Source organism: Eutrigla gurnardus, assembly GCF_963514095.1.
Source record: "Eutrigla gurnardus genome assembly, chromosome: 11".
NCBI lineage: Eukaryota > Metazoa > Chordata > Actinopteri > Perciformes > Triglidae > Eutrigla > Eutrigla gurnardus.
The window spans coordinates 3,936,945-3,950,207 of NC_139925.1; the positions used below are offsets into that span (position 1 = coordinate 3,936,945).

The 13,263-nt window shown below is 47.4% G+C and overlaps 1 protein-coding gene across 1 annotated transcript in view; it reads left to right on the plus strand.

Moving 5' to 3' along the window:
- Window positions 1-11,526, plus strand: part of plpp4 (phospholipid phosphatase 4) — a 41,476-nt gene extending 29,950 nt beyond the window's left edge. The window contains exons 6-7 of the mRNA XM_084020708.1: window positions 8,228-8,398; window positions 10,154-11,526. Of these exons, the coding sequence (XP_083876834.1) occupies window positions 8,228-8,398; window positions 10,154-10,368 (386 nt within the window). The 3' untranslated portion in view covers window positions 10,369-11,526. The remainder of the gene's footprint in view (window positions 1-8,227; window positions 8,399-10,153) is intronic.
- Window positions 11,527-13,263: the final 1,737 nt, after the last annotated feature.

Consider the following 13,263-nt stretch of genomic DNA (forward strand, 5'->3'; position numbering starts at 1 on the left):
TTGTTCCAAATCCTTATTACACTCTGGATTAACAAGCTAATTATGCAGCATTCATAATTACAGCACATACGGCAGGAATGTGTGAACACCCGACGAAGGATTTAAAAAAAGAGTAAAAAAAAAATCCCCTTGGCTTTCTTTACATTTTGTTTTCTAATTAAATGGAAGAAATACTCTTTGGGTGTTGGAGGGCGTGTGTGTGTGTGTGTGTGATTGTGTGTGTGCTTAATTGACACCCTGCTGTGAGTGTGACTACCTTCAACTACTCTTAAACAGGCTTCAGATCAAGTATGGGACGAAGTGGATGAATTAGTCAAACGCAGGATAAATTGGACCTCCTCCCTCCCCCCCCCCTCCCCCTCCCTCCCTCCCTCCTCCCTCCCTCCCTCCCCCCCACTCCCTCCCCCCGATAGCATCCTCCAGTGGTTTAACAATAAGGCGGCAAAGCTCGGCGATATTTCACGGCGTTGCTGTAATTTCACGTCTGATTCCGAACGCTGAAGTTGCGTCTCAGACACACCTGCTTTAAATAGAAGAGCTTTGAAGTGCTGGACGAGTCCCATTAGAAGAAGCACAGAGGGACCTCTCTCTCTCTCTAATAGCCTCATGTTGCTGCTCTGTGAGGAAGTGATTGAGGGAGGCGGGGACACGGGAGCATCCGTACACCGGCACGGCTAGAGAGCTGAGAAATCCAATTTCCTGTCCGTGCATATGTTACCCAGACGACTATGACAGTGGATCCGGTCCAGGGGGGGGCAGATAGCAGGAACGAATGCAGCCTTAATCAAAGCTAACGCGTACGAAGGTGCACAGGAAGCTGATCTGCATTCGGAGCTTCTCTCATGAACCGCTGGATACGATCTGCAGCGGTGAATAACAAACCAATCAATCACAATCAGCCAGAATAGGAATATAGAAATAAAGAAATAAGCAAGGAGCATTTACTGTGTTTCCGTAACGTGATTTGTTTTTCTTCGTACGAGGAATCGGAGGAGAAACGAACCGACTGCAGCGATATCCGCGTCTGTAAATCACGCCGGGCCCTGAAGCGCTCGCTGTAGGTTCATCCCCGTGTTCATCCCCCCGTGTGCACATCCAGCCCTCACATACGTTCATTAATATGCATTCCTCCCTGAAACATCCATCTGTGGATCTCCATATCGCTGCTCTCTCACCGACGCACGTCTACATGAAATAAAATCAAAGCTTTCAGACGTCCCATCCAATTACTTCACTGTCGGCTCACACGCGTGTGTGTGTGTGTGTGTGTGTACGCTTACTGACGGAGGAGCGCTCGGGGCCGTCGGCGGCGTCCGGTGAGGTTGATGAACGGCGTGTGTGGGAGATTATACGCCGCTAATAATGACTTCCTGTCGGCTTCGAGTGTTAAGGTGCGGAGGGGAGGGGGGGATTCGTAGCTCAAAGTGGTTAGTTAATACGTATTGCTACTGACGGGTCTCCCACGGGGGTCAAAAGGTCAAAACAGAAAGGGAGATGGGGAAATGGAACGGCTACTCTCGGTGATTGGCGTGGCAGTGTGTGTGTCGGTGGTTCAATGAGAGATAATTGGGGGGGGGGGGGGGGGGGGGGGGTTAACCACTGATATAACCACAAACATTAAACCTGGCAGAGGCCTTGACCAAAGCATGACTCCACTCTTTCACTCCTCCGCAGCCAAACGCTGTACTTTAGAGAGCTCTTATCTACTTTAAAACTTTATTGTCAAATCAAAGTTATTGTCATTTCTCATCAGCACCAGGATGTTTCCCTCCACTCCCAGAGTGGATCCTCCGGCTGCTCTACCTCTGCTGTTAGCCTTCACATGCATCTCCCAGAAGAAAAAGACTCTTTGTTTTCCCCGACACACAAATAAAGACTCCAAGGAAGTGGTGAAGCCCCTCGAAGCTTTGAAGCTTCTTTTCCCTTTTAGAAAAATCCACAAACCTCCTGCTATCAATTATGCAAAATCAAAAAAGATATATCTTTATATCCTCCAGTGAGCTGCGACCAGATTGTTGCATGCTTTATATATCTATCTGTCGTTCGTTTTTGTTCCAAATCCTTATTACACTCTGGATTAACAAGCTAATTATGCAGCATTCATAATTACAGCACATACGGCAGGAATGTGTGAACACCCGACGAAGGATTTAAAAAAAGAGTAAAAAAAAAATCCCCTTGGCTTTCTTTACATTTTGTTTTCTAATTAAATGGAAGAAATACTCTTTGGGTGTTGGAGGGCGTGTGTGTGTGTGTGTGTGATTGTGTGTGTGCTTAATTGACACCCTGCTGTGAGTGTGACTACCTTCAACTACTCTTAAACAGGCTTCAGATCAAGTATGGGACGAAGTGGATGAATTAGTCAAACGCAGGATAAATTGGACCTCCTCCCTCCCCCCCCCCCCTCCCCCTCCCTCCCTCCCTCCTCCCTCCCTCCCTCCCCCCCACCCCTCCCCCCGATAGCATCCTCCAGTGGTTTAACAATAAGGCGGCAAAGCTCGGCGATATTTCACGGCGTTGCTGTAATTTCACGTTCCGGTCTGATTCCGAACGCTGAAGTTGCGTCTCAGACACACCTGCTTTAAATAGAAGAGCTTTGAAGTGCTGGACGAGTCCCATTAGAAGAAGCACAGAGGGACCTCTCTCTCTCTCTAATAGCCTCATGTTGCTGCTCTGTGAGGAAGTGATTGAGGGAGGCGGGGGACACGGGAGCATCCGTACACCGGCACGGCTAGAGAGCTGAGAAATCCAATTTCCTGTCCGTGCATATGTTACCCAGACGACTATGACAGTGGATCCGGTCCAGGGGGGGGCAGATAGCAGGAACGAATGCAGCCTTAATCAAAGCTAACGCGTACGAAGGTGCACAGGAAGCTGATCTGCATTCGGAGCTTCTCTCATGAACCGCTGGATACGATCTGCAGCGGTGAATAACAAACCAATCAATCACAATCAGCCAGAATAGGAATATAGAAATAAGAAATAAGCAAGGAGCATTTACTGTGTTTCCGTAACGTGATTTGTTTTTCTTCGTACGAGGAATCGGAGGAGAAACGAACCGACTGCAGCGATATCCGCGTCTGTAAATCACGCCGGGCCCTGAAGCGCTCGCTGTAGGTTCATCCCCGTGTTCATCCCCCCGTGTGCACATCCAGCCCTCACATACGTTCATTAATATGCATTCCTCCCTGAAACATCCATCTGTGGATCTCCATATCGCTGCTCTCTCACCGACGCACGTCTACATGAAATAAAATCAAAGCTTTCAGACGTCCCATCCAATTACTTCACTGTCGGCTCACACGCGTGTGTGTGTGTGTGTGTGTGTGTACGCTTACTGACGGAGGAGCGCTCGGGGCCGTCGGCGGCGTCCGGTGAGGTTGATGAACGGCGTGTGTGGGAGATTATACGCCGCTAATAATGACTTCCTGTCGGCTTCGAGTGTTAAGGTGCGGAGGGGAGGGGGGGGGGGATTCGTAGCTCAAAGTGGTTAGTTAATACGTATTGCTACTGACGGGTCTCCCACGGGGGTCAAAAGGTCAAAACAGAAAGGGAGATGGGGAAATGGAACGGCTACTCTCGGTGATTGGCGTGGCAGTGTGTGTGTCGGTGGTTCAATGAGAGATAATTGGGGGGGGGGGGGGGGGGGGGGGGTTAACCACTGATATAACCACAAACATTAAACCTGGCAGAGGCCTTGACCAAAGCATGACTCCACTCTTTCACTCCTCCGCAGCCAAACGCTGTACTTTAGAGAGCTCTTATCTACTTTAAAACTTTATTGTCAAATCAAAGTTATTGTCATTTCTCATCAGCACCAGGATGTTTCCCTCCACTCCCAGAGTGGATCCTCCGGCTGCTCTACCTCTGCTGTTAGCCTTCACATGCATCTCCCAGAAGAAAAAGACTCTTTGTTTTCCCCGACACACAAATAAAGACTCCAAGGAAGTGGTGAAGCCCCTCGAAGCTTTGAAGCTTCTTTTCCCTTTTAGAAAAATCCACAAACCTCCTGCTATCAATTATGCAAAATCAAAAAAGATATATCTTTATATCCTCCAGTGAGCTGCGACCAGATTGTTGCATGCTTTATATATCTATCTGTCGTTCGTTTTTGTTCCAAATCCTTATTACACTCTGGATTAACAAGCTAATTATGCAGCATTCATAATTACAGCACATACGGCAGGAATGTGTGAACACCCGACGAAGGATTTAAAAAAAGAGTAAAAAAAAAATCCCCTTGGCTTTCTTTACATTTTGTTTTCTAATTAAATGGAAGAAATACTCTTTGGGTGTTGGAGGGCGTGTGTGTGTGTGTGTGTGATTGTGTGTGTGCTTAATTGACACCCTGCTGTGAGTGTGACTACCTTCAACTACTCTTAAACAGGCTTCAGATCAAGTATGGGACGAAGTGGATGAATTAGTCAAACGCAGGATAAATTGGACCTCCTCCCTCCCCCCCCCCCCTCCCCCTCCCTCCCTCCCTCCTCCCTCCCTCCCTCCCCCCCACTCCCTCCCCCCGATAGCATCCTCCAGTGGTTTAACAATAAGGCGGCAAAGCTCGGCGATATTTCACGGCGTTGCTGTAATTTCACGTTCCGGTCTGATTCCGAACGCTGAAGTTGCGTCTCAGACACACCTGCTTTAAATAGAAGAGCTTTGAAGTGCTGGACGAGTCCCATTAGAAGAAGCACAGAGGGACCTCTCTCTCTCTCTAATAGCCTCATGTTGCTGCTCTGTGAGGAAGTGATTGAGGGAGGCGGGGACACGGGAGCATCCGTACACCGGCACGGCTAGAGAGCTGAGAAATCCAATTTCCTGTCCGTGCATATGTTACCCAGACGACTATGACAGTGGATCCGGTCCAGGGGGGGGCAGATAGCAGGAACGAATGCAGCCTTAATCAAAGCTAACGCGTACGAAGGTGCACAGGAAGCTGATCTGCATTCGGAGCTTTGTGGGAGATTATACGCCGCTAATAATGACTTCCTGTCGGCTTCGAGTGTTAAGGTGCGGAGGGGAGGGGGGGATTCGTAGCTCAAAGTGGTTAGTTAATACGTATTGCTACTGACGGGTCTCCCACGGGGGTCAAAAGGTCAAAACAGAAAGGGAGATGGGGAAATGGAACGGCTACTCTCGGTGATTGGCGTGGCAGTGTGTGTGTCGGTGGTTCAATGAGAGATAATTGGGGGGGGGGGGGGGGTTAACCACTGATATAACCACAAACATTAAACCTGGCAGAGGCCTTGACCAAAGCATGACTCCACTCTTTCACTCCTCCGCAGCCAAACGCTGTACTTTAGAGAGCTCTTATCTACTTTAAAACTTTATTGTCAAATCAAAGTTATTGTCATTTCTCATCAGCACCAGGATGTTTCCCTCCACTCCCAGAGTGGATCCTCCGGCTGCTCTACCTCTGCTGTTAGCCTTCACATGCATCTCCCAGAAGAAAAAGACTCTTTGTTTTCCCCGACACACAAATAAAGACTCCAAGGAAGTGGTGAAGCCCCTCGAAGCTCCGCGTTCTGACAGATGTGTTTCATACCCAGTGTTACTCCCCTGTCTGTTGTTGTTGTTGTTTACATGCCGCTTTAATTTGCCTTCACAATAAACCTTACACACACAGGAACTACTGTCTTCCACCGTGTTTACACTAATCAGACGTTTTTTTTTGTAATTGCAGGCAGACTTTTGGTTCTTCTTCACTTCTTCACGTCCTCTGCTCTCTGTTAGAAGATGAAAAAACAAAAAATAAAGGGAAATGACACCGCACTGATCGCTCTCATTAGGCGTCTTTGTTTAGTCTCCGGGGAATAACTCGTCAAGGCTGTTTAGACGCACAAAGCGGATTCATTACCCAGATGTTGTTTTTTCTCTCCTTTTGTTTGGCCTCCTGTCTGTCCTCTGGCCTCTCCGACGCCTCCCGTTGCATCCTGGGAAGAATCCGTTGCTGGTTGTTGGGTTCGCCCGGTGTTCACCGTGTCAGCCTCCTCGCCGCGAACGCGTCGGCTTAGTTAATTATGCTAATTCTACGAGTGGAATTGTGCTTTTGTGCATGTGCGTGGGGACACGCTCGTGAATTATGCATCTCCCCCGGAGCGGTTTTTATTCTTTTTTATGAGTGTAATCCTCAAGATGTTGACTCACTGCGTCTGCAGACTTGTTTGTACACACTGCTGCGGTGAACCGCTTCTTCTCCTTATCAAACTTTTAAATAATTAAAATGCAATTTTGCTTTGGTTGAATTAAATCTCTTAATATCTGTATGAATAAAAACATAAGAGTTTAAATATTACCACACATTTTAAGAGCCTGAAACAACGACGTCTAACAAATAATAGCATAATAGCACCCGTCCAATGAAATTCTTTGTGTCCACAGAATGACAAACATTGTAAAATCTAATTAAAACAATAGGTAAATAGTACAAAAACAAAGTCATTTAAAAGGCAGCGTGTGACACATAAATTAAACAAGAATAAAAGAGCAATTATGCACTTGCAAACTGCAGGTATAAAATGTAGTCCCTGATTGTCCCTGATTGTCCCTGATTGTCCTCCTAACGGCTGTTAAGCAGTCTGATGGCAGTGGGGAAGAAAGGTTTCTTCAGTGTGGTGGTCCTGCATTGTACTAAACAAATATATGTTGTTATCTCTGCTTTATAAAGTACAGTAAGTCGCTGGATCGGCTTTAGAGAAGCTGTAAAACGGGAGAGCTGGTTCTGTGGAAATGTGATTTTCCTGGTGTAAAAGCTGCTGCGAGTCTCCGTCTCCCTCCAAATGAGTAATGTAATCGTCTTAGCAGTGGTCGGAGCTGTTGAAGGGAATGGTGTGAGCTGGCTGTGTGATCGGAGGCGTGGAGGACGAACCGTTGCTCTGAGGGATGTTGGGTTGACGAACTGCCGCCTGGAAACATGAAAGTAAACGTTGTTGTCCGTTAAACCCACTTTGTGGGTGGCGAAGATGCTGATGACTCTCAGCAGGACGGGGCTTATATATACCACAGGGTGTCAATTAACGTTTTTTGCATATTTAATTTCCATCCCCTGCTCTCAATAGGAGATTTAAGTGGCGGAGTGCTTTAGCGTGGTTAATCTGGCCCTCGGTGACTCCTGTCTCCGAAAAGGCTGTGAACTGCTGGCCCACTTTTAAAGCTGAAGCTATTAAAAAAAGGGAACCCGTTGGCCACGTTTATTCTTACTCACCTAAAAACCACCATATGGTTTCCAGTAAAGTTGAGGTTGTTTAAGCCACCCAAGGGGGTCCCTGTACAGGAGCCATTGGATTGAACAGCTGGAGCTGTTTTACACTATGTTAACAGTTTGATGGCGTTCAGAGACGGTTTGAACGTTCCAGGACTTTGGTCCAGAATTCTATTCAATTTTACTTTATTTATAAAGCCCCAAATCACAAATCACAGAAGGATGAATCCTCACCAGAGGATGGCCCGAGATCTCTTCAAGGAGCCGAAAGACCACGTCCAAAAGGGAGGTCTCCCCGACAGATGCCTCTATTGAAATCTGGCCTTTTCTAACCTAAAGTGGTGAAATCACCAAGAAACATATTTGCATAACACCTGCCCAGTCGCTTGTTTGTCCCGCCCTCAAACAAAGCTAGTAAGAGCTAAACAGGTGAGAGTAAAGAAGTGGAAACATCCGTTAAATGGAAGAAGAGTCGACAAACAAGTGACTTTAATACATTTTATCACGATTCCTCAGCAGTGAAACCTTCTGACAAACACCTCAGCACCTGTCGCACCCTCGCACCTGTCGCACCCTCGCACCTGTCGCACCTTGGCACCTGTCGCCCTCTGGCACCTGTCGCACTCGGGCACCTGTCGCACCTGGGCACCTGTTGCACCCTCGCACCTGTCACACCCTCACACCTGTCACACCCTCACACCTGTCGCACTCCGGCACCTGTCTCACCTGTCGCACTCCGGCACCTGTCTCACCCAGGCACCTGTCGCACCTGGGCACCTGTCCCACTCGGGCACCTGTCTCACCTGGGCACCTGTCGCACTCACCTGTGTGAGCTTATACCTGCTGGTGGGCGGCAGTGGACAAACGCCTTCTTCAATCACTTCCACGTTCCATGGTTTCTGTCCGAGAGGAGAGTTGATAATCTGAACGCTGTATTTCAAAGACACCTCCTTGTCTCCTCTCTCTCCTGCTAGTTGCCTTCTCCGGCCTCGGCTTCACCTCCTTCTCTCCTCTCTCTCCTGCTAGTTGCCTTCTCCGGCCTCGGCTTCACCTCCTTCTACCTGGCGGGGAAGCTGCAGTGTTTCACGGATCAGGGTCGCGGGCGTAGCTGGCGTCTGTGTGCCACCGTGCTGCCTCTCTACAGCGCCATGATGATCGCCTTGTCCCGGACCTGCGACTACAAACACCACTGGCAAGGTCCGCCTCACACACACACACACACACACACACACTCAAATGTGCTTTTCCCTGCATTAATCTGAATAATTGTGTCCTATTTTTGGTACATAGTTGTTAAATGTGCTTCTGTCAGCCTGTGAAGGATCGCGGTGTGATTCAATCACACCTGGCTCAAGGCGCCTTTGTAATTATTACACAGATAATTTAGAAAGCAAACTCTCGGGCTGGTGCTCGTTTCAAACTGCTGCATTGCTGTCATCACATTTTTAACTTAATCAGCATTGAAAGGCTAAAAAAAAAAAAAGCTTCCTTATCTGCTTTCTGTCTGCGGCGGTTTTGATTTCCTGAATAAAAGGCCTCCGATGACAGTGAGGTGGCATTTTAATCCAGCAGCCTGGGGAGAAAATTACAATCACAAGCTTTTTGAATGTTATCTGGAAGAAGTGGAAGGAAACTTGGGTGGTGCACAGAGGGAAGGAGACTCATACGTGGGCGGGGGTGAGAATCTGTGGTAATATGATGTCATACGGTGTTCATTAGTTTAAGGCAGCCTCTTCTAACAACCAGGATTTATTTGCATGGTGTGTAACCGTCCTCCTCCGTCTCCCCGGCAGACTGTGACTAAGAATCCACGGTGCGGCCCATTAAACCTTGCGGGGGGGCAATCTGCTCTCAGTGTAAACACAAGCTGGGAGCTTCCATTAGCTGGGCTGCTGGGCCACGCTCCATGGTTTCCAATACCCCCCCTCTTTTTGCACTGCGGAGGTGAGCTCCACCCTCGGGGGGGAAGAAGGCCTGGGCTCCCCATCACTGTCTCAATGAGGCCAACGCTGAAGCAAGTCACAGTCTATTACACTCCGCCGGCGGGAGTCGATGGGACGTTCACGGGGCACGCCGGAGCATCGGGCAGTTTATGAATGGTAGAAATCGATGTTGTATTATATCTCATTTCGCCCAGCGGGAGAAAATAAAAGGCGGGAGAGTGAGGAGAAAGATGATTCAGATATTATGGAATCCAGCCACCAGCTGGTCATGTCATCGTGATCTATACCTTACAATGTAGACGTTGATATTCAGCGTGGCGGCGTGTTATTATATGATGTATGGTAGCTTAAAGGGTTTCATATGAAGCTGTTCAGCGTAGATGATAAAATGACGGAGTCGGCTTGATCCGGAGGGCGGGTGGTGCCCCTTTCACTTTCACCTCCATCACGCTCCGAACCAGCCGAGTGACGGAACGCCGTCGGCATACAGCGACGCCCGATCGATGGAGCTCAATCTAAAAGCAGCCGTTGGTTTTTCTTCACCTTCACACTGGATTTAACTGTACATTAAAACAGGGGCGATCCTAGGATCTGACCTTTGGGGAACTATGAGGCGACCGAGTGGAATCCAGTTTTGACATTTCTTATACATTATACAAAGCATTTCCCAACAAGAATCTATGATTATCCATGATCTTTGTACAAGGTCCACGGACATACACTCGCCCGGCTAAATCAGTCATTTAATATCTTCCTAAACCTATGATGTATAACAGTTATGATTAGTTCATGTAAACTGAGGAGAAGATGAAGTTATGATGCATGAGAAATATAACATTGTGCCTCTTTTTTTGGGCTATTAAGGGCAGAAAGACTCCAATCGGAGGTAAGAGCTTCACGGAGGGAGGTTGTACTTCTCCGTCTCTAAAACCAAACGTTAGGATATTAGATTTCAGGACTAAACGATGGGAGTGTTTAGGCATTAAAATCAGTGTGTTTGTGTCTGCAGACGCCTTCGTCGGCGGAGTGATCGGTCTGCTCTTTGCGTACGTCTGCTATCGCCAGCACTACCCGCCCTTCCTGCACGCCGACTGCCACCTGCCTTACGCCAGTCTCGCCGCCGGCGCCGCCGCCCACGTGCCCTTGCACCCCCAGGACGACCCTCGGCCCACGGACAATGCCACCACCCTTCCCCTGGAGGGTTTGACCGAAGGGCCCGTATGACTAGTGGACATCACCGAGACGCCCCCCAACGCCCACGCCAAGCCGCCGCCGGGCCCGCCCTCGGCCCCGGTGACCGCCTGACACATTCCGGTGGACAACAACACACCCATCTCCACACCGTCTCGGTGACACCTACATCCTTTTGTGGTTATTTATTTGTAATTATTTATTTTTATATATCTGGCTCTTGCGCAGCGCTCTATATTTAGATGTGATGTATGAGCTATGAATATGGGACATCACCACTGAGAGGAAAACATGTTGAAAAACCTGAGGAAAACAAGTCGTGTTGATGGGGAAGGAAGGGAGATACAAAACAATGTTTTTGCTGGAATCGTTTGCGTAATAGGAAACGTGGTTGGCAGGTTTCGTTTCATGCTGGAATATATTTACTTTTGAGAATCGGGAGTGGGGGAGACCCAGAAATGTCACAGCAATCAAACCATGAAATTAAACCAGTTCCACTATTATATGTTACATGTAGAAGTCCAGTGACATTCTGTGTGTTTCTGTGAGATTGGAGCGTTTTATTGAGAAAACCACTGGTTCATGTCGAGGAAAGCATCCAATATGCATACAATATATTTCTATTATTCCATTCCTCCCCATCCTCTTGGAGCCCCTTCCTCCTCCTCCTCCTCCTCCTCCTCCTCCTCCTCCTCCTCGTCACTGTCAGACTTCATTTTTCACCAGCGCTGCATTTACCCCCCCTTCCCAGAGGGGGTTTTTGCTGGAGGACGTGAACCCCCCCGAGTGCTCATCTATAACAGACAGGTGGAAGTGTGTGTGGACTCCTCTGTGATCCTGCATTAATCCTCATTAAGGGAGGTCAGCCGCTGCTGCCGAAGGAGCACATTAAGGAGCGCAGGAGCATCGATGGCGAGCTTTCAGCTCACAAATAGATGTAGCATTCAGGAGACGACAGGGCGGCGATTTTTGATGTATTATTCATCCATAAATGTTCCATCATCTATTAATATTTCCAGCCTTAATTTAGGGACAACATGTGCAAAACAAACACTTTTCCTGTAATTAAACAAGATTTCTCCCAATCAGTGTGTTCTGTTCTAAAGGATGGGTCATTTTGTTGCCCTGGGTTGCTACGTCATGTTCACCATTGCTGTGACATTAATGGGATCCCAGCTTGACCTCTAACCCCCGACCACGTTACCTGCCGTAGGAATGATGATGACGAGCCAAACGTAGGAGGGGTATTTTTTTCTTTTTGTAATTTTACTATTTTGTCCAAATGATAGTCGAGCCCATTTGTACATTTGGTTCAAAAGACTTTATGTTCAAAGCAACAGATGAAACATTCAGCTGCCGTTTGCCTGAAAAGATGGGAGATTCTCTCTTTCAGAATTCTTTTAAGCATCATTTAATTTTTAATTCAGCAACTCGACCCATCGGCAGCTTCTCAAAACTGCACCTGCAGCTTTTTGTACAAGGCCTATCCCGCACGGATGATGCAATACAAAAAAAAAAAGAGAGAGAAAAAAGGTGCTGGACTCTGCACATCAGACTCCATGACGGGACCCGACGAGACTCCGAGAGTTGACCGGAGAGGAACTCGTTAACGTTCCTCGCCGGTTCCACGAGTCCTTCAGCGCCGACCTGAAGATGTGATGTGTTACGTCTGTAGACCTGGCAGCCTGATGTTTGTACCTTTGTCATTTAGTATTATCCTATTAGATGGTGCCGTGTATATATGGGGTTGAGAAGTCACGTCCGTAACAGTATTTCCCCGCTTTATCGACAAAAACGATTCAAGTTGTCTTCAAATCATTCCCCGGTTTGCTTTAACGCGGTGCTATAAGATTGTAGCAGTAGGTTTTTTCCAAATGGGTGAAATCTGTCTTTTTTTAAATGAAAGTCCAATAATTTTCTACAGAGACAGAAAAAAGGGTATATTATATTTATTTTCCGCATCTTCTTCTGTCATCTCACCTTCCCAAGGACGACTGAAGGGATCAAAGTAATACAAAAAAAAAGAAATATTATTATCAGTTATAATGAATAGGTGTCTTTGTTCATGGCATGCCAGTTCCATTTGTGAGAAAAAAAGAAAGTTTTCTATGAATACGCATGTCCTGCCTTGAGAACTCTTTGAGCTGTGTTTTTTCGCTGTTTCTATACTTTATGTACAATAAAGGTGTGAAATGTGTCCATGCAGAAAAACAAAGACAATTCAAGGTTCGGGGTTGTTTACACGAGGAGAAAAAAAAAAAAGTCAGACGTAGGTAGAACTACTTCATTCCTTATTATATGCAAATATGAACAATGTGACTTTATGCATCCACAGCTGTCTGAATGATTCCGACTTTCAGTTCCATGAATTAACGCTTCGACGGCCTGCCGTCCGACTGCTGCCGAGGCAGTCGAGTGTTTGCGCGTGAGTGTAACTCTGTACTAAGTGTGTGTCGTGCTTTACTGAATCGGTTGTGTTGCACTTTGTTTGGAGAGTTTCCAATAAACGTGTGTATGCTAAACACTTCCTGTTGCCTTTCATATCACGTTTGTCCTGATGGTCGCTAATTTGTAGTTGACGTGTACTTTAGAAGCTAACTCTTCATGCTCGAGGTGGCGATGTATCTCACCGGGCCGTTTTGCTACAAAGCCAAAACTTGAAGCCAATCCTGAAGTGCCTTAAACGTGCATTATCTCTGCTGGCCACCAGGGGGCGACTCCTCTGATTGCAAAAAGAAGTCTGAATGCATGGAAGTCTGGGAAAATGAGCCTACAATCCAGCTTGATGTCCATTTAGTACATTATGGTCCATTTAGAGTCCACAAGACCAGAAAGCAGGGGATGCTTTAGGGGGCGGGGCTTACCTGCTGATTGACAGGTTGCTACCATGCTACCAATGCTAGTTAGCTACTAAGATGGCGTTAACAC